Raw genomic sequence first — 23265 nt, forward strand, 5'->3', positions numbered from 1 at the left:
GTGAGTTTAAATGAATGGACATTGCAAATTTTTATTCATTTTAAATATTATTTCTAGACAGCAGATTTCAGACTGTAAATTTTTTTAAATTTAATTAACACTAACATAAATTCTTCATCAAGTTACTGAAGTGGACCCATAGTTATAATATGTACATCAATTTATTCCCTCTTTATAATGTTAATTAATTGTCATATTATTTAGTTAAATTCACTAAATGTCTTTTTTCTTGTAATTGAACTTTACATTTTTTAAAGATTATTTTAAACTGAATGTATATACAGTTTGCATGTACATACAGAATTGATTAATGTATTCAGTTCAGTATTTTAATATAACAAAATTTCTGTTTCATTTATTGGAGCAATTTTAGAGAGGGTACTTTGTAACAGTTTTTATTTTACTCTGAATTAGTTCCTACATGACAGTCATTTTTTAATCGACTTTAATTAGTGAATTATAATAATTTTGTTAATTCTCTATGAATTTAATTCTCTTTTAAGTCCTGTTTTATGGCTATAATATTTTTTTTCTAGTCCTGGAAGAGCTGGTGTTAATGCTACTGGTAGAGGTGTCTTGTCAATGTCTGGCCTCAGTTTTGGAGTTGTCAGAGTGGACCAAGAAAATTCTCTTACTTCTCTTACATTACAAGACTGTGGACAAGTCATGCCTGGCTGTAAGTTGTTTTTTTTTTTGTGGGGGGGGGGGGTGAAAAACGCCTGAGCAATACCATTGCCTGGAATTTTTATTAATAAAAGGGTAAAATAGCTCCAAAATAGTAAAACTTATAAGTTGTAAAATTAATATTAATCATAAAATAAAAATTTATTAAAACAAAAGTCAAAAATTTGAAATAAAACTTATACCTAATATCGCAGGTGAAGTCTGCGATATTAGCAGATGAACTTTTATATTTAAAAAAAAGTTAAAATAATAGAATAAAGAAACTATATAAAACTTACCAAATCCGATAGGTTGTGCAAAAATTAAATTAAATTGTGCAAAAATTATCCCTTCTTGGATAATGAAATTAAAGACATAGAACCAAAAAAATCAAAATTGCAAGTAAAGGTTAAAAATTATCATAAACTCTTCTAGCATAAAAATATATATGATAATATTACATTTTTTGCAGTAACCTTGTACTGTGCAAAAACAGAAACATGCAGTCCACGAGAATGTGGTGCACAGTCATGCGGCAGTTGCATTGTGTGCATAGGGGTGCGATTCCTCCTGACATTAGGTACTCGTGTGTGATCCTTGTATGTCCTATCTGTAACCGGCAGAGGACCACTTCCTCATGACGAGTTTTTCTGCAAGAGGAGCCCCATGGCAACACTGAATCTTTAATCCATCGGAGTTTATTATCGACTGTATTTGCCCAGTCACTTTGCCACGTTGCTCTCAGTGATTGTTTAACATGATTAATAAAATCAAAGGTAGTAACTCGGGTGGTGAAAGGAGGTTGAATACAATTCAGGTTGTTGGTTTATTAAAATTTTACTTACAAATGATGTATACAATTAAAAACATTGTTTTTTTTTTTTTAATCAGAAAAATCAATTAATTGTGTTATTTATATCAGGGTTGTTGTATTTTTACAATTTAGTTTATTTGAAGTTTAAACATGTGGTGTATATTGTTTGCAGGAATGTTTATCTATTTTTGCAGTATTCGATACAACATTGTAATTACTTTGTACAATATTGTAACAACATTGTACATTGTAATTACTTAGGAGAATCACATTCTCCCAAGTAATATGAATATTAATTAGTTTTATGAATTTTAGAAATGAAAGATTTTTATTTTTTCTGTTGTATGTTTTTGAAGTTATACTTTATTTTTTTTAGATTTAACTGTATATATAGTAAATTTATATATTACATATACAGTTTAACTTATATGTGTATATATCGTTTTTATAAGATCAGAATAATACACATCATGTTATTATGCATAGATGTTTTTGTTTTAGAATATCTCATTTTATTAGTTCATTAGCAAATTATTATATTGTTAATAAATAAATTATATAAATCAGTTGAAAATTATTTCAATTTTTAAGATTAATTATAATAGATAAAATAATCAAAGCATTCAGTTTAAATTACAAAAAAAAATACATTGATTGTCTACATGAAATCTTAAAACATGAAATGTCTACATGAAATTAAGGTGAAAGTTATTACTTTCACCTTAATTTCAAAAAAGTTAATAGAGCTCCATGTTTTGTTTATGAAGAGATTACTTAAACCTCTTATTGGTTGTTTCGTGTTTTCAATATTGGGTAGTTTCTGATTAATAGGACACTAATTAACTTTTTTTTCATTATAATTAAACTGAAGTTTACGTTTCATTTTCCTTTTGTAATGATGCAATGTTTTTTTATTTGATAAATGTAAATTTTAAGTATTTTAACCTATTTTACATAGGTTCTCATTCATTCTAGCAAATATAGTTAAAAATTTTTCATCTGATATTCAAACTCCATAATATATTAATCTAATGTCATCTATAAATTTATTAACCTTGACCAATGTAGAAGTGAATGTAAATTTTGTAAATAAATGTTTATATGAGAGATTGCTTAGGTTTATTTGACAAGAGTAAGTGATAACCTTAAAAAATTATAGAAAAGGCTTTTTTTTAAAGATAATAAGGCACTCCATCATATAGTGTTGTAATTAGTGGATGAGTAATTAATTATAATTGTAGAGCAGTTAATGAGGCTACAAATAGTTAGTAACTGTAACATGTCAGTGGTATTTTGAAATTTATAAAAAAGTTTTAGGTGATAATGAATATGAATATTGTTTAAGTAACAAAGTTTTATTTTCTGTAAACAAAAAAGTGGAAAAAATGTATTTATCTATCTATTACTACAGAGCATCGAAAACTGATTTTTTTTTCTGATTGTTTAATAGGTGTTATAGTAGTCGTAAAAATGGAAGGTACATCATATGTTTGTAAGACTGATGAGGTTGGTGAAATATGTGTCAGTTCAGAAGCTACTGGCAGTCAGTACTGGGGATTGACAGGCCTTAGTAATTCAACATTTAAAGTTCAGCCGTTACTTGCTGATGGCAAACCACTTAGTGATGTACTTTATGTTCGTAGTGGGCTGCTTGGATTTTTAGGACCGGTAAGTAATACTAAATATTTCAATTTAAGTTTAAGGTATATTGTGCACATTAAAATATTTTATCAGTAATTTTAAATGTGTTGATGCTCTTAGTTATTTTATAATGTAAATTACGTAGTTGTTTAAATTTATAAATTTGTTTTAAATATTAACAAATGTAAATATTTTCACGTATTACAGGGAGGCCTTGTATTTGTCTGTGGTTCTCGAGATGGTTTAATGACAGTTACTGGTCGTAAACATAATGCTGATGATATTATTGCAACCGTCCTTGCAGTTGAACCAATGAAATTCATCTACAGAGGACGGATTGCAGTTTTCAGCACTCGTGTATTACGTGATGAAAGGATTTGTGTCATTGCTGAACAGCGTCCTGATTGCAGTGAAGAAGAGGTAACTTTTTTCTTTCAAAGTAACAAAAGTAATGCTATTAATTTTTTTTTTTTTTATAAGTATCAGTGGAACAAAGTGATCTACTCATTCTAAAACTAACAAAAACATTATTGTAAATTAATAAAGAAAATACAAATCGCACATACCCTTTGATTACATTTTTTTTTACACCGTTCTGATTAGCTTTAAAATTCTATCATTACTAACTACAAAATGTTTTGGAAAAGAAATTAAACCATAATTTGAAAAAGAATCATTTTTAAAAAAATGTATTTGAAAAACCCTGAAATTAATCACCTTAAGGAACTTAGTTTGTTTTCAAAATTTATTGCCTAACACTAAATTTTTGTTATACGTTGGGTCTAACTAAATTATTTATTTGACTGGTTTAAAAAGGTGATACTAAAATATAACTTAATTTCCAGTAAGAAATTTGAAAGTAAATTATTTAATTACTTGTTCTTATATCTTGTGTAAAATTTTAATTTATTTACAATAAAAAAAAAAATAATTTATCTTATGTGACAGCCTTTATTTTGTGTTTTTTAATAAACATTTTATTCAATTATTTTATTTAAGCAATAAATAATTAACGGAGCTATTAGTAATTGAATGAACAGTCATAATTAATGAATTTTTATTTGATATTTAATTAATAAATCTCATTTTAAGAACATCTCTAAATGATTTGACAGTTATAACATCTAAGACATAATTAGTTAAGTTATACATTTTCTGTTGAGCAAAATTAATAAAGTTAATATCTGATTATTTATCTTATTATGAAACTGTTTAAGAACGTGATTTTTGTTCTAAATTTACAAAAAGAACAACATTTACATTAAGAAAATAATTATTTTTGATATCATTCCCAGCAAAATAAATTAAAAATTTTTTAATTCCAAAATTTCCATTTAAAAAATATAAAATGTTAAATTTTGTTTCTTTTGTTAATCTTGTTAATTTTTGACAAAAACTTATCTTAAAAATATTTAATTGCTTGTTTATTACTTAATCACTTATTTACTATATTTATCCTGAGGTGATTGGAAACATTTTCTATTAAAAATGATTACATGTGGAATCCAAAATAGATTCTAATAATAGTAACAATGTTTTGATCACAGTTAGTTAATTTTCATTTGTCTCCTTTCAAACTGTAGGTTTTCCTAATATTTTATTTTTCTCTGCTGACAATTGGCTACAACATTCCTTCTTACAAAGGGTTTAACCCACCATAGTTTTGTATTAAACTCATCAATGGAAATTAATAATTTCTGTTGGTGGAGACCATGATATTTCAAAATTTCCTTTATTGGAATACTAAAAAAAGTGTGGGTACTTTTAAATATATTTGATTTACATTGTGTCTTTTTAATTTGATATGTTTTTAACCACAAAAAAATAACAAAAAAAAATAACAAAAAAACTAAAATATATTTGTTACTTACTGTTCTGATGAGAAAAATTAGAATTCTTTATAAATGATTTTAATCGAGAACGTCTTAAAATGTATGTTTAATAATAAATAAAAATAATTCAGAAGTTTGTTGTGTTTTGGTAACACATTATATATTTATGAAGCACATGTATATACAAGTTATGTGTGTTTCATGACACTTATACGTATTTATTGTAAATTATTAGAATATTTATATTTAAAAATGTGCTTGGTTATATTACGATTTTTTTTCAGAGTTTCCAATGGATGTCACGAGTTCTACAAGCAGTCGATTCTATTCATCAAGTGGGATTATATTGTCTAGCTTTAGTCCCTCCGAATTATTTACCTAAAACTCCACTAGGAGGAATTCATTTATCAGAATGCAAAAGGCGGTTCCTTGAAGGCACATTACATCCAGCCAATGTCTTGCTGTGTCCACATACATGCGTCACCAATCTACCCAAGCCACGTGAGGTTCATCCAGGTAGACTTCACTTATACAACCTGTTTTTGATTACAGAACTGTACAGCATTTTTACTGTTATAGTTACAATTATATCCATTTGTGCAGTATTTACTGTGTGATGGATTTTTCCTTCATGTCTCTCTTTTATAAAGTTAAAATCAATTCAACTGGTTTTGAGTAACTATTTGATTTTGTGCACAGAATATATGTTGAACATATTTGTAATAAATTCGGTCAGTTGTCTATAATGCGATGACAGTGCATAATAGTATTAATCATAGTTACAATACTATTGAGCTGTAATGTAAACTCGTTTTTTTTTAATGTTTAGTTCATTACATCCGTGGTATGAAGCCTTTCAGTAAAATTTAAAGCGAGTAAATACCATCAGTTTCACAGTTTATTATATTTATTTTTATGTTTTAATAAATCATTTAATGTATTTTTTGCACTTTGAGCACCTATCTTAAAACTTTGGAAAAAGGTTTTTCTTAACTCTGTGATTAAGAAACTGGTAACCTATAAGATTACAGTTTTCATTTAAAAAAAAAAAAAAAAAAAAGTGTAGGACAAGGAACAAAAATCTAAAAATTATAAAATAAGTCCAGTTGTGTTCATTATACCTATTTTTCTGTCTCATCATATTTGCAATAAACCTCATTAATTTCTCCTTATGTTGATATTTTTGAAATTGCTGCTTTTATTTTTTTAATTTTTAGGAACATTAGAAATTAAAACAATAGGTTTTAGGCCATTATGTAGACTGTATATCTGTCCATAAATTATGAAATACATAACTTTACTACCATTCAGCTTTTTAATTTTAATAAAAAACTATTTCCATTGATACAGCATTATCCTTTAGCTAGGAGCTACTCATACTGCACAGTAAATAGATAAACAATCTGCATAAAGAGGTAGTGGTTTATGGGGAATTGTTAACCTATACTAGGTTATTGGGAGCAGTGTGTTAGTAATTACTGTTGTTTTATTGCAATGTAGTGCATCTTTAATAAAGTTTATTACCTTTTCTGTTAACTTCATTTATATTTAATTCATATTGCAATAAATATGTCATAAAGAACGCAAGTGTAGTAGAGTTAAGTGCACAGTTCTGTTACTTAAAAATCTGTTTGTAAATTACTGAATTACATTAAAATTTTTCTCAGTGTTTTTTCAAAATTAAATAAACGCAATTTATAAATTACGTTAATGAATAATCAGTCACTTTGGAAATTATCTCTTTTACATTGATTAAAAAATATCTGTTAATAAGTAATGAAATAAATCTGAAATAGTGAATTATAATCTGTTGTTATCAGATTATATCAAAGCTCTGTAATCATTACAGGTTTTGTCACACTTATGATTTTGTTAATTTATTTTTGTATTTTTTTTATTTTTAATTTATTATTGCACCGTGACTGTTTTGAGTTGTTTATTTTATGTTATTTTTGCACGTATTAATGTTTGTTTATTTTTTATTCTTACTAATTCGCTTACATGTGTTTATTTGCATGTAAATTTAAGTTTAAAAAGATTAATCACAATAGAACTATATAATTGACCTAACAAATTTTTGTTGATGTATTTCTGTGTTTGTCTTAGAAAATAACTTTAGTGTGATTTTTAATTCATTAATAATAATGTAAGGAGATTTATTGGTTGTTATTGTTAATTAATATCAGTTTTAGCAGGTTTTACCAAGTTTTGTCTAATTTTACTGATAAATATTAAATTAAAATGTTTATCCATTTCATTTCGACAGTTAATTGGTCAAATTCAGTTAGTAATGAATTGTTTTACAACTCAATCCTGTAAAGTTTTTGTTTGTTAATGCAAATGGGTTGATAATATGAACTTCCATTATTTATAACTGTTATGATTCATTTTTATTTGGCAAAAAAACGGAATGTCGTTTTCATTAGCATAGCAGATATGCAAATTTATGAAAATCTATAATTAAAGAAATTAAGTAAAGAAAAGAAAGTTGCATCAAAATTGAAGATCAAATGATAAAAATTGTTTAAAAAAATGTTGAACGTTATCAACGTTGTTTATTTTTATCACATCAGTTTTTATTAGGTTTTACTATATTTAAGTGTTATTCTTTGGTATTGTTATGACTATTTTATCTTAAAGCGTCCACTATGGTCCTGAATTTTTTTATTTATTGTCAATAATAATTTGACATTCAAATCCACCATTTTAAAACAGTTTTAATTTTTGCTCAATTCTAACTATTCAGTTCAGTTAAAATTATTATTTTATTGACTTTGTAATTAGTGCTGGCTCTAATATTCCATCTATAAAATGTGTTAGGATAAAAATCTGTCTTCTTGAGATTTCGTTGTCCAAATGTTTATAGATTTTTCATTTGCATTTTTCATTGTTTGAAGTCATTGTGCTAATAATTTTTGGTTTCGTATCTTATGAGGGTTCAAAACAGATTCTCTTCACTAAATTCTTAATTTTTTTGGAATAAATAGAATTCATTGATACTATATCTGATGGATGGGATGAATTTTCCATAATTTTAAAACTTTCTTAGTAAAAAACTGCTTGATAGATAATTCAGAATAAGTATGTACTTAAACTTTTACGGATTGCCATTGCGCTTACACAACTGCAGTAAACTGTTCTCACACTATGGTCACGTAAACTTGTCTTAGAACTTTATCATTTGAGTACTGTCATTTTGTTAATGCGACTAATATAGTTCTTTAACCGACATGTACTGCACTCTATTGGCTTTAAGAAGAACTATTTGCACTATTGATAGGTTGCAGCTAAAAGCTGTAGATAGAGAGAATAAAATCATGTTACCAGTGTTCTAAAAGACTATTAGGTTACTTTGAGATACACATGTTAAATCTTGTCTTTTATTTGGTGGATTTGTTTCACTTGAAATTGTAATTGGGATTTCAGATTCAATTTCTGTTTCTTTTTGATTAATTATTATTATTAGAAGTTGATGCAGTTTCATTAAAAACAAACAGACCAAAACTAACCTCATTCACATACATGTAAAATATGTTTTATACTTTTGATCATCAAAAGTATCGCTAAAACATTCACTTTCACATTCATCACCTGACTCTTCATTTAGCAAAATTTCAATTATTTCACTCTTATTACATAAATTACGTGATTTGTCCCCATAATGAGAAGTAATAAATCCTGGACATGAATACAACGAATTTGCCATGTTTACTAACAGAATTTTTAACCCAGTCTGACCATGAATTAAGATTTACATTATGTTAGTCCCAAAAAGGTTAAACAAAATGTGCATTGTTCTATGAAATTGAAATATTACTGTTGTAGTATTGCATAACTGTGAGAACATTGTAGAATAAACCGTATCATTGTAAGTTTAATCTGTAGGTTATTATTTAATGTTAATTTTGAATGCCATTATTTTATTTTCTTAGTTAATTAGTGAACTTCAACTAATTTCGTTTTTTCATAAAGTTTTATAGCTGGAAGTTTTTCTTTTAATGTAAAATATCTTTTCAGTTCATTTCTTTTTTGAATCATAGTATTTATTATTTTTATCAAATTACAAGACATAGCAAATTTAAAATGGAGAATCATAAAACCATTTAATATCTATAGCTAGCAAAATATGGTACATCCTCAATTAGACAATATTAGTGCACTAATAGTTCACAAATGAAAGAAGTTCTGTTTTCTAAAATTTAGATGTTATTGAAATAAAAATTAACTCATAAGCAGATATTATTAACACTACTTAACTTCTTATTAGTAATAATCATCATTACTTTATAATAATAAATATATAATTAAGTACGGAAAATTTTATGTATATTGTATTTTTTTTTTTTAAATTAAATAATATTTACTTTTGTTTTAATATAAACCCTACTAGATTATGTATTTATAAAAAAAAAGCACATGTGAACTTAAGAACCACAAGAGCACTGTGTTTGACAAGTACTTTTTATTTGAAATGATTAGCAACGTTGAAGGCAGATATAAATGTAGTACTTCATTTAATACAAATAGTCTTTATTGCCGTAGTAAAGAGTATTTTATAATAATTGAAAATGCATTGATACCAATTAATAACATTTTATGTGTAAGGCATATTTATTCTTGTTAATTACATGTTTCAAAGTACTAAGTGCTTTCTTAGCAAGTCCTATTTGAAATTAAAAAAATTAATGGAATAAGATACTTTTAATCTATTTATTTAATCAGGTAAATATTAATATGATATTTGGTAAAAAATCATTAAGGATTTCATATTGTGTGAATCTGACAAAACTTGGTAAAATTCACTGTTTTTATTTTGCCTGCTTCTAAGATTCTGTTTGAAAGACATTTATATATCTTGTTCAAAAACTAATATTTAACATTAATAAGTGCAGATTTAGATTCAGTTATCTGGTTTACTGTTCCAATTTAATTTCGTTTGAGAAAGAATATTTAGTATTAATATATTGATATTTCACTATGCTCTTATGGTCTAGCATTTGTGAGATTTAAGAGAAAAAATCACATAGCGATCAGGTTGTTTGTTAAAAGAGAGTCAAGAGTTGTTCCTGTTGAAACACTTAGGTTACTGCTTCTGGTGGATTCAAAGTAAAGATTTTTCTGGTTTATGATTTCTTTACTCTTTCCTCTGAAGTCAAGTTCTGTTCCTTAGTTTATTAATGTTATGAATAAATTTTAATAGTTTATTTATTCTGCTATTTTGCTTTGTAAATGATTGAATATCTCTTCAAACATTTAGCTTAAGTTTGTCTTTCCTTTTTGTGACCTAATATTACGTTTTAAAGAATTGCTTAATATTAATGAAAATGAATGATAAGTAATTCTTTTATTATTCTTTAAGAATACTCTATTAGATCTTATATCATCTTCTTTTATCAGTTCTGAGCCGAAGTTCTTTTGTATTATTTGTTTTTTTATCATTCTGGATAACAAATTTTTATTTTTTAAAATATCTTCATCTTCTTCATAGTCATTGTATTTATCAAACATAATCATTGATGTTATTTAATAAACTTCTAACAACAAATGAAGATGTTTGTCTTATTCTGATCTGTTCTAATTGTATATTATAATTTTTCAAATGCATAATTTGAAACATGAATCACTGATACTGTATATATAAACCTTGAATTTTTTTTTTTGTCTTCAGTCATTTGACTGATTTGATGCAGCTCTCCAAGATTCCCTATCTAGTGCTAGTCGTTTCATTTCAGTATACCCTCTACATCCTACATCCCTAACAATTTGTTTTACATATTCCAAACGTGGCCTGCCTACACAATTTTTTCCTTCTACTTGTCCTTCCAATATTAAAGCGACTATTCCAGGATGCCTTAGTATGTGGCCCATAAGTCTGTCTCTTCTTTTAACTATATTTTTCCAAATGCTTCTTTCTTCTTCTATTTGCCGCAATACCTCTTCATTTGTCACTTTATCCACCCGTCTGATTTTTAACATTCTCCTATAGCACCGCATTTCAAAAGCTTCTAATCTTTTCTTCTCAGATACTCCGATCGTCCAAGTTTCACTTCCATATAAAGCGACACTCCAAACATACACTTTCAAAAATCTTTTCCTGACATTTAAATTAATTTTTGATGTAAACAAATTATATTTCTTACTGAAGGCTCGTTTCGCTTGTGCAATTCGGCATTTTATATCGATCCTGCTTCGTCCATCTTTAGTAATTCTACTTCCCAAATAACAAAATTCTTCTACCTCCATAATCTTTTCTCCTCCTATTTTCACATTCAGTGGTCCATCTTTGTTATTTCTACTACATTTCATTACTTTTGTTTTCTTCTTGTTTATTTTCATGCGATAGTTCTTGCGTAGGACTTCATCTACGCCGTTCATTTTTTCTTCCAAATCCTTTTTATTCTCAGCTAGAATTACTATATCATCAGCAAATCGTAGCATCTTTATCTTTTCACCTTGTACTGTTACTCCGAATCTAAATTGTTCTTTAACATCATTAACTGCTAGATCCATGTAAAGATTAAAAAGTAACGGAGATAGGAAACATCCTTGTCGGACTCCCTTTCTTATTACGGCTTCTGTCTTATGTTCTTCTATCTCTATCAATTGTTCTTGAATTTAATTTCTCTTTATTGTGTAGGATGTCTTATAATTGCTCACATTTTTGAGGAAAAAATTATTTGTTTCTATATAAAGATTGTTTGATATCTTTAAGCTGACATAACCCTTACCTCCTTTACCTTGCAAACTAAAAAAAAAATAATTTTGAATAAAAAGATTAAGTATGAAAAATCTCTGAAAAGTTGATTAAAAGTTTTATTTTATTGTTTTCAAAGGTAAGATCTTATTTTTTGAAGGTCCAAAACTGATGAAGTCCTATTATTTTTAAATAGTTATAAAATAAAATATTTGCATTGTAATGTGGCTTGGCAGCTGGGGATTCTGTTACAGATATAGGACCAGCGTCTGTCATGGTCGGAAATATTGTCCAGGGTAACCGGTTGGCTTCTGCTCAGGGACGGGACATCGGAATAATTGACGAAGAATCAGATTCTGCTCGCAAGGTAATGTGAATTATTTTATAATTAACTTTTTCCAATTTCTTATTTTTATTCCTTTTTTTATCATTTTTTCTATCAATTCTATGGCATTTTATTATCTTCATACTTCCTTGTTTGAAGTAAAGGAAATATTGTGATCGTGAAAGATTTCAATGGAAAAGTATCCATTTTGACCATCTCTGATCCATTTTGACTGTTTTTGGTGTGACATATGTACATACAGATAAATCAATAGGGAAGTACCTTCCCTTTTGACTTCAATTGACTGAACCAAAAGTGTTCAAAAAAGCCCAAAATCAAAAAAAATTTGGATTTGGACTTTTTCTTAACTGCAGTAAAAAGCCCTCACTGAGAGCTTTTCAACAATATATCATAAGTGGTACTTATTTTAATCAATTCCAGAGTTATAGCCAAATGAAATTTTAATTAATTAAATGTTTGGATCTTATAAGGATAATAGATTTGGTGAGACATCTGATTATTTAATATTAATTGAAAATTATAATTTAATATCGTATTATTTTTGGATTTTCTAGTTTAATTTCTGTTTAATTTTATCTACATTAAACTTAACTATAGAGTAACTGAAGAATAGACCCTCACAAGAACAACATATACACTGAGGCGGCGTACAATCTTTAATAAGTTGCAAAAAATTCTTATCTTTTAGTTTCTTACTGCTCTGATATTGTCGGACAATATTTTCCCTAAGTCAGATTATTTGTTTTTTCTTGCCAATCATTTAATCTCTGTTTGGTTTGATATAATTCTTCTGATCTTAATTTGTGTACACAATTTCTAGTTTTCAAATTTTCTCTCCCTTTATATTCATCATCCTCGCTTTAATATTTCTATTCTTTCTTTGGCTTTAACATTTTCTTTCTCTTTATATTTATCATTTTCTCATAATTTTTTATTCCCTTGTTCTTAACATTTTCTTCCTCTTCATATTCATTTTCTTGTCGTTTTTTTAGATATATCTCTTCATGTTATCTTTCTTTTTTCTGTATGTTTTTTTTTTTCATTGCTAATTATTCATTATATAATTCAATAATAAAAAACTGAATATTTTACACCATAAGATCAAAATTAACATTTGTAACCAGTATACAAGAGTTCACTAAACGGAATAGTTTAATTATTATTAACTTTTATTTATGTGACACACCAGAAGTCTGAAACTTTTGTTAATCAGCAACTCATGAAGATAAGAATAACACTGATCTACAGTATGGGTAATAAAGGGACTTTTATTCTATCCTAATATTTTGTGTAAGATGTTTTAATTAATAATTGTATAATGATTTGATGTTAATAAAAGCTAATATTTCAGCAATTGTGTAACTGTCTCTCTATTAAAGAACTGGAGAATCGTATCTCACTTTCAAGTGAAATAAGTTTAGATGTAGTGCAACAAAAAATGTGTATATGTAATTTAATAGGCGTACAAGAAAGTACCCTGAAATAAAATTTATCATTTCTATCTGAAATTTTAATATAATTATATGTCACCTAATTTGATATATCTATCTAAATCATACCTAAGAACACACATAATTTCTAAGGGATTATATAATCCCTTACCCCACATCACTAGTGTTTAAATTTTCTTAAAATACAGAATAAAATTTTTATTTAAGTGAGCAATCAAAGTTTTATGCTCTGTTTAAAATTCTTCAAGATTTATTTTATTTTAAATTTTCAGTTAGAAACACAATTAATTATTTTGTCAGTATCATATTTTTGAATTACTCTAAATATAGCTATACAGTTAGATTGCAAAACCAAAGATGTAATTAAAGAATTAAACATGAGATATAATTTTTTTTCATTACTTTATTAAGTGCAAATTATAATATAAATTAATATTTTATTAACATAAAAAAATGAAGGAACATGAAAAACTAAAAAGAGTTTGTTAATGTTTTTATTATAAGCTTTATGTTGAGTGTTACCTTTTCCCTGTTTCTGTATAATTCTGAAATTCAAGTCTGTAAGTTTTGTCCTATTATGTAATGCATTTTCATTGAGGTAATTTTCAATTAAACATGAGCACTTTTTTACAATGATCTTTTACCCCACATCACTAGTGTTTAAATTTTCTTAAAATACAGAATATAAATTTTAATTTAAATGAGCAATCAGTTTTATGCTCTGTTTAAAACATGACCCGAACTACAAAAAAATATATAAGTATTTAGTGAACTATAAAGTTAATGGCTGAGTCAATAGAGATTTTAACTTCAAAAACTTTACTACAACAAATAAATTATTGGACTGGGTTCGGAAAAATTGTTTAGAGTAAAAGTGTGCTCTAGCAGATATGAGCGATTAACTACTTAATTTGTTTTTTAACAAATTAAGGAAAAATGTTTAGTTTTTTGCCAGTAGCGGCTTTGTTTATATAGCATGTAAAAATAAAAAACACCAAACCTCGCGGGTACTTTTTTATATGAGCAAAACTAAGGATGCTAGCAAATTTTACAATAAGCACCAAAATCACACTATAGCTTCATACATAAGTAGCGTAACTCAAGCATATGCAATATATAAACTTTCATAACTATGTTCTTACTAGAGATAATTCAAAAATGGTATGGATTCAAGGCTATAAATTGTCAAATTTGAAAGTTTGAAGTATTTTTAACTTCTTATTGCTCGTTAATACAGATGCATTGTGAAAATTTACAAGTAATTGATAAAATAAACAAATAAACAACAAACAAATAACAATAAACAAATTACAAAAATAAAAAATGTAGCATTCTGTTCTTGAGCTTTGTTGTATATAGCTACATGTTCCATAAGGGATATCTCTGTACCTTATTTAATTGTTAATTTATCGCCATTTGAAAATTGCATTTTTTTTTAGAAAAAACATGTTTTGGTACCTTGGCTAACGCTCAAAAGTGATCACTATTAATTCTGTTTTTTGAAATATAAAATTATTTTACTTGTTATTTGTAAGGTAAAACATTCATTTTAAGAACGACAGAGATGGTTTTTCAAAAACGTTAATTTTTCAGTGAGTTGGAGGAAGTAAGATAGTATTATTTGTAAACATATGAAAATGACACTATAAACAAATTTTTATGCAACTTTGTAGATTTACATAAAAGTATGACATTTATCAATATTTAATCTTAGATTTGATTGATTTTGCAAATTTCTTGCTGTTTGTTAAAAAAGAGTGTTTTCTGAAAAAAAATCTAGATTTTTGTTTATTGCGTTTATTTTTAATCTTATGAAAAAATAAATACCACCAGTAGAAAAATAAGACAGTTTTACACAGAAAAGCTCCCGAACACTTTTTTCTATTAGCAAAATTAAGAAATTATCGATTTTTTTTTTTTTGGTCTTCAGTCATTTGACTGGTTTGATGCAGCTCTTCAAGATTCCCTATATAGTGCTAGTCGTTTAATTTCAGTATACCCTCTACATCCTACATCCCTAACAATTTGTTTTACATATTCCAAACGTGGCCTGCCTACACAATTTTTCCCTTCTACCTGTCCTTCCAATATTAAAGCAACTATCCCAAGATTCCTTAGTATGTGGCCTATAAGTCTGTCTCTTCTTTTAACTATATTTTTCCAAATGCTTCTTTCTTCATCTATTTGCCGCAATACCTCTTCATCTATTTGCCGCAATACCTCTTCATCTATTTGCCGCAATACCTCTTCATTTGTCACTTTATCCACCCGTCTGATTTTTAACATTCCCCTGTAGCACCGCATTTCAGAAGCTTCTAATCTTTTCTTCTCAGATACTCCGATCATCCAAGTTTCACTTCCATATAAAGCGACACTCCAAACATACACTTTCAAAAATCTTTTCCTGACATTTAAATTAATTTTTGATGTAAACAAATTATATTTCTTACTGAAGGCTCGTTTCGCTTGTGCAATTCGGCATTTTATATCGATCCTGCTTCGTCCATCTTTAGTAATTCTACTTCCCAAATAACAAAATTCTTCTACCTCCATAATCTTTTCTCCTCCTATTTTCACATTCAGTAGTCCATCCATCTTTGTTATTTCTACTACATTTCATTACTTTTGTTTTGTTCTTGTTTATATTCATGCGATAGTTCTTGCGTAGGACTTCATCTATGCCATTCATTGTTTCTTCTAAATCCTTTTTACTCTCGGCTAGAATTACTATATCATCAGCAAATCGTAGCATCTTTATCTTTTCACCTTGTACTGTTACTCCGAATCTAAATTGTTCTTTAACATCATTAACTGCTAGTTCCATGTAAAGATTAAAAAGTGACGGAGATAGGGAACATCCTTGTCGGACTCCCTTTCTTATTACGGCTTCTTTCTTATGTTCTTCAATTGTTACTGTTGCTGTTTGGTTCCTGTACATGTTAGCAATTGTTCTTCTATCTCTGTATTTGAACCCTAATTTTTTTAAAATGCTGAACATTTTATTCCAGTCTACGTTATCGAAAGCCTTTTCTAGGTCTATAAACGCCAAGTATGTTGGTTTGTTTTTCTTTAATCTTCCTTCTACTATTAATCTTAAATTTCTATTAATCTTAAATTATAGATAAATTATTAATTTATCCATTTAGTTTTACTGTAAACCAGAAGGTAATAAAGTTTCCCAGCTACTCTACCATCTCATCGTAGCGTGATTTTGGTGCTTATTGTAAAATTTGCTAGCACCCTTAGTTTTGCTTGTAGAAAAAAGTAACTGGGGATTTTTTTATGCAAAATTTCCTCAGCTATCTATAGTACTTTTTATTTTTACATGCGATTAAAATTAAAGCCACTATTGGCAAAAAACTAAAAAATTTTCCTTAATTTGTTAATAAACAAATTAAATAGTTATTCGCTCATATCTGTTAGGGCATACTTTTATTCTATGTGCTTTTCTGAATCTATTCCAATAATTTCATTTGATGTGGTTATCTTTTTTTGAGGTTAAGACCTTTTTGAGTCTCCATTGACTTGACTATAAATTAAAAAAGCATTAACTCCTGATGGCAAGTGTTAACAATGATTTACATACATATTCTCAGAAACACGTAATACAACGTTTAATTAGCAAGGAGTATAAGAGTATAATCATCATTACAAAATTTTAAACTATTTATATGGAAGATTATCTTCATCCTCTTAAATGGTATTCAAAATTAGATTCAACTTCTATGTTGGAATTTATAGTACTTAAAGAACAATTATACTAATATATTTAAATGTATAATATTTATGCTTTATTAAAAAGATGTGGGATTACATTGAGGCGTGTCAAACCTCATGAATAAAAAATAAAGCTGACATTGTAACTTGTATTGTATGTAATTATATTAGATTCAAATTTCTTAGCATTATTTCAGTTCATTTAAAAAGATCCTTCAAAAGACCAAACAAAGTCAGAATTTTGGTAATAATTTTGTAAAACATTTTCATTTTTCATTTTTTTTTGTGTCGTTTTTGGCATGTCATCGGTGCAGGGCGAGCGTGGTCGGCTGAGAACGGCGCAACATTTAATATAATTAAAATTTTATATAACATTTATTTATCTGATTTTTTGTGCAATATTTTTCACTAATTATTAAGGTACACTGTATTTATTTTTTGTTTTGTTTCAGTACCAGTTTATATCAGAAATTCTTAAATGGCGAGCAGTCAGTACATCAGAACATGTAATATTCACACTCCTTAATTCGAAAGGTGGAGTAGCTGGTTTATTAACATGTTCTCAGTTACATAAACGTGCTGAACGTGTAGGTTCATTGCTTTTAGAACGTGCTAAAATCAACACTGGTGATCATGTTGCTCTAATTTTTCCTCCAGGAATTGATCTCATTTGTGCTTTTTATGGCTGTTTATATGTCGGTCAGTTGAATTATTATTATTATTTTTGATTCATATGTTTATAAATTTTATTATTTATTAAAAAAATGTTTTTTGCACCTTTGTTCCGCTATGGATTGTTCTTAATCAGCTACTATTACTTATATTTTACAGAATTTTGTAGTAAGATTATAAAATTATTATTTTTTCTTGAAAATGTAATTAATTGAGGTTTTAGTTACATGCTTAAAAGAATATCTTAGGCATATTGTAATGTCAATACCTCACATTAGTAACTGTATCATCTTTTAAATATTTTCAGATATATCATGTTTATTACACATGAGTAGAAGATTTGTCTGTAAACCATAAGTTTCAGGACTTGTGAAACAGCTAGTATAGTACAATCTCTACTCAAAAACACCAAGACAGAATGCAGTTGGATAGACAAATAAGAGAGGATGTGAAGGAAATTGGCCTTACACCAGAAGATACCACAGATAAGATAAAATGAAACAAGAAAATCAAGAACAAAAACACTCTCTTCACACTCACAAGAAAAAAACTCACAACATGAACATTTTCAACACACTAGAAATGGCACAAAGATCAGAATGTATGAAAAAGTACTGGGAGGACCACAAGGCCCAAAACAGTCCCATCAAAGAGACTTGGATAATGGAGTGACTGAAGTGATCTTATGCAGTCATAAAAGATAATAATAGCACATAATAAAATGATTTCTTGGGAAAAATTAAAACTGAACATACATAGCGTTAAACTGGTGCAGATACTGGTGGTTTAACAGGTTATAAGAACATAAAAGCGTAGAGGTTGATGATTTTCTCTTGAGAAATATTATTAAAATTCTTCTTTTTTTTTATTTTCATTACAAAATTTATTTTATTGATTACTGTTAATTAAGCTTGTATAATAAAAAATATATATTGTGAAGTAAATAATGTATTGTAAATATTGTTGTTTGATTTAATAACTAATTTTTATCGTAATTTTTTTTATTGTATTAAAGGTGCTGTACCTGTGACCATTCGACCCCCTCATCCACAGAACTTGCAGACAACTCTACCAACTGTTAGGATGATTGTAGATGTTAGTAAATCTGTACTAGTCCTTTCAAATCAGAATGTAATTAAACTGCTCAAGTCTAAGGTAAAGTATTCATATTTATGTTAATTTAATTTAATTTGTTTATTGCCTGCTAAAATAAATTATAAAAAGAAAATTTTTGGATGCATGGTTAAGTTTATAACTTGGTTGAGTTTATAACTCTTTTTTCACTAAAGTTTATGTATAAACTGGATTTTTACCATTTACTAAAAATAATGAAACAAGATTGACTAGTAAAAAGTTATAAAATTCACTGAAATTTAACTGTTTGATTAACATCTTGACCTAAGTATACGAGGTGTGATAAAAAAATACGGTGAATGAATTTTAATAGCGGCAATTGCCGACGCTACATCCATATGCTGTAATTTGTCCAATAGCATGATCAACTGAGACAGGCAGGGACAAGTTGTAACACGTTCGAGCTTTCCAGTCAGCTGCCAGAGCCGTTAGATCGAGGTTGTGTTTATCGTGTCTGTCGCGCAGCATGGATTTTGAACAACGCATTAACATTAAGTTTTGTTTTAAGTTGCAAAAGAGTGCCAAAGAAACTCACGAAATGTTAGAATCGGTGTACAGTGATAATGTGGTAACTTTGAAGACTGTACAAGTGGTATGACCGATTTAAAAATGGAAATGAGTCTGTTGAAGACGAGCAGCGTGCGGGACATCCAGTAACCTCAAAAACAGTTGAAAATGTGCAAAAAGTGGAAACAATGGTTCGTTCAAACAGGCGAATGACTATTCCAGAGCTATTGGAAGACCTCAACATCTCGTACGGATCCGTTCAAAGCATTTTAACTTTTGACGACGTACAAAGAAAGCGACCAGAAAATGGACCAATGGCTTCCTTTTTCACCACGACAACACACCATGTCACACCTCGCTTCTCATTCGCGAGTTTTTGGCCGAAAAAAGTGTTCCTGTCTGTCCACATACGCCATACTCACTGGATTTAGCACCAAGCGACTTTTGGCTCTTCCCAAAAATTAAAACTGTGCTTAAAGGAAAACGTTTTGACACCATTGCTGACATTGAGAAGGCCACGACCGAGCAGCTGAAAGATGCCTTCCAGAAATGCCTCTAGTCATGGAGTCAATATTGGGATAAGTTCATTATTAGCCAAGGACAGTACTTTGATGGAGATTAAATCGAATTCTGTGTAACCTTATTACTTTTTTTAATAAAAAATTATTCACCGTATTTTTTGATCACACCTCGTATGTACTTCTGTTATAAAACAGCTCATGACTATATTTTTGAATATTTATAGAAAAGTTTCTTTTTATAAAACCCTGTGATAAAACTCCAAAAGTATTTCTGTTTGATATTGCTTTCAAAACAAACAAAATGTATACAAGTTTCATGTTGTTAATAGATTGAAAAAGTAAAAACAGATTTTCTATTTTGAAGAATGGGGTTGCACTCTATTACACCATTTGATAAGGGGTGAAAGCTGTTCCCTCCTTGGTAATGCTTAATTTAGAGAATATAATAAGAAATTCAAGTTGATCATGAAACAATCAATGGTTGGATAAAAATGTGAAACACATATTTAATGATTGGGATATTTTTGAATGGAGAAATTTAGCTTTATCATTCCAGTGTGATATGTATTATTTTTTTAAGCTAACACATAAGCATTCAGTAAAATTTTCCTTAAGTCCATTCCTTTTCTAATATTATTCCTTTTCATTAAATCATTCCTATGTTTATGGAAGATAATTGATTACTCTTCATTTAAAAAAAAAATAAAGAAAAAACTATTCAGCAACTGATTTAACCAACGTAAAAATAATATAATTGTTTAATGCACTAGTTGAATTCATATGATTTGAAGAAATTGTGCAGTACTTCCCTTATGTGGACATCGATTTTTTTTTTTCATGTGGTAGGGCATTTGGCATAATTAAACAAAAGTTTAATTTTATTCAGCAGCATTTGTATGAAATCATACTGTTGACCTAACTTTACATGTTGTAAATCATCTTTTTTTGTTTTTTAATCTATCTGTAAATGCAATAATGAGTCAGTTATATAAGCTTCCTATGAACAAGTCATTTCTGAGAATGTCATATCATTCTTAAAAAATAATGAGCATAGCATTCATTACTTATTGAGAAAACTGAGGAGTGAAGTTGTTGCCTGCTTTTCCTTCTTCACTGAGTTAGATGAATGAATTTTAGTAGAATATTTTTTTTAATGGTAAAAATATACCACTATACCACCAACCTACAGAAATGGAAATAATATTCAGACTTAAAAATGAAAGATCTTTTCGTATCAAAAACAACCAAAGTGATGAACATCATTATTCTCCAAGAAAGTAATTCCTTACTAATTAAGACACCAGCCTCAACATGAATTTTGTAGGACATAAAGTATGCCAAGAACTGCTAGGTTTCAAATTTAGAATATTCCAGATAAGGCATAGCTGCTTCCCCTTTGCTATGAAAGCAAAAAAAATTAAATAATATTAGGTACAATTTTAACCTTTATTTAAAAATTTTGGTAAACCCCAATTTTTACGTCCCTTTTGTAAAGTCACAGGTGAAAATTTAAAAAAAATTGTAAATTTTCTTTAAGCATCAGATTGTAACAATTCACAAAGCGGTCAGTGATGTTTAATTCACAGATCTTCAGATAAAATGAAGCATAGAAATGACTTTTATCTGCAGTAAATTTAAAACGCACTATAAAATGATATTTATAATATTAAAAATATCCAAACATATCTAAGTAATTTTTATCGTATAAGAATGAATCATTTATACTTTAATGATACGTTTACATTATTTTTTTAAAAAGGATTTTTGGGTGTGCATTTTTTGGTAATTAAATTTTTTAATAATTTTCTTACTAATAAACTTTGCTCGTATTGTTCTTGTATCTGTAATAAATCTTTGTTAATGATTTTAGGAAGCAAGTAATGTAGTTGACATTAAATCTTGGCCTGTTACCTTGGACACTGATGACATGCCAAAAAAGAAATTAACTGCAATGTACAGAGCTCCCACTGCTGAAATGCTTGCCTACCTCGATTTTAGGTAAATTCTTGAATAATGTGTTGCTTAAGATGTAGTACTTTTTTTATTAAATGTATAATCTAATTTTTATTATTATCCAATATTGTTATTTTCTAAACAAACTAATGATGCAAATGGTTATTAATATCATTGTAATTGTGGATGTAACTTTTACTGATCTAAAACTGTGAATCTTTTGAAATTGAAGCATGGCTCTGAACAAAACCTAAAACACTCAAGGTGGCCTGTTAATATGTAAACCTGAAAATGTTGTCGTGATGCATGGCCTAGAAACCTGGACCTTTTAATTTTTTAAACCATAAAATGTCAGTGCTTTAGAATTACAGTACGTGTTGTATTCAACTAGAATTAAAAAAAAATCCATTATATTTTAACCTTGTTAATAATAGTAGTATGACACAGAATTGACCAGAATGTTTTTTTTTTTCAATTGCACAGAGTACTTTTTTTTAACAAAAAGTTCAAGTTTAATATATTTAGTACATAAAATTAAAAATAGCATTTTAGTAGTATTTAGATTATATTTAATTATAATTTCTTAATTATTTTTGGTTTTCACGAATATTTTCTTTAAAAAAAAAACAGATACTCTTTGCAATTTAGTCCCTTAATTAAAAACTTACGTAAGTTAAAATACTGATTTGATTTTATACAAAATGTTCCTTATTTTATTTGAAACATAGACAATAAAACAGTTGTTGATTTCCTTACATTAAAAAGTGATCATAATTTCTGGTTATCATCAACTATTTTTTGTTCCATTTTCAAACACGATAATGTCATGCATCACAAAAAAAGTGTAGAATTATATACAGTCAGTCAATCCTGTGCCTGAAGTATACTAAATCCATACCCTGAACTATAATAAATAATTTTAAAAAATGTCAGAAATTTCTAAATGAAAACTACCATTTTCTTAATGGTAGTTAAATTTTTTCAAATATTTACTTAAATGTAATGAAAGAAATATTATAAATTTTTGTGTTGGTTATTTTATACGAGTTTATATATACTGTTTACTATTTTTGTATTTATTTATTCTCCAAGAGTATTTTACATTAATTGACTATTGTATTTTCCATTAATTAGCTATTGTATTTTATATTTACTTATATGTTATTATTTTGACTAGTAATAATATTTCTTCAGTAAGAAATTCTTTAGTAAGTAACAAATTGTAATTCAATTATTGTTTACATTAAAAAAAAAAATGTTTTATGAAAACATATGGTCAGAGATTTGATGAGTAGGCTATATTGTTTTTATTACATATAG

General features: G+C 27.6%; 1 protein-coding gene across 9 annotated transcripts in view; it reads left to right on the plus strand.

Annotated features, from left to right (window-relative positions):
• The window catches only part of DIP2 (disco-interacting protein 2), a 651591-nt gene that overhangs the window by 612115 nt on the left and 16211 nt on the right, over positions 1-23265 (plus strand). For 8 of the 9 annotated variants that reach the window (XM_075373056.1, XM_075373055.1, XM_075373059.1 and 5 more), the window contains 8 exons: positions 537-676; positions 2928-3145; positions 3326-3538; positions 5235-5466; positions 11881-12011; positions 17611-17857; positions 18846-18985; positions 21863-21990. In XM_075373056.1, the coding sequence (XP_075229171.1) occupies positions 537-676; positions 2928-3145; positions 3326-3538; positions 5235-5466; positions 11881-12011; positions 17611-17857; positions 18846-18985; positions 21863-21990 (1449 nt within the window). The remainder of the gene's footprint in view (positions 1-536; positions 677-2927; positions 3146-3325; positions 3539-5234; positions 5467-11880; positions 12012-17610; positions 17858-18845; positions 18986-21862; positions 21991-23265) is intronic. The other variant, XM_075373057.1, reaches the window with a different exon arrangement.

This window comes from Lycorma delicatula, chromosome 8, assembly GCF_047948215.1.
Source record: "Lycorma delicatula isolate Av1 chromosome 8, ASM4794821v1, whole genome shotgun sequence".
Lineage (NCBI taxonomy): Eukaryota > Metazoa > Arthropoda > Insecta > Hemiptera > Fulgoridae > Lycorma > Lycorma delicatula.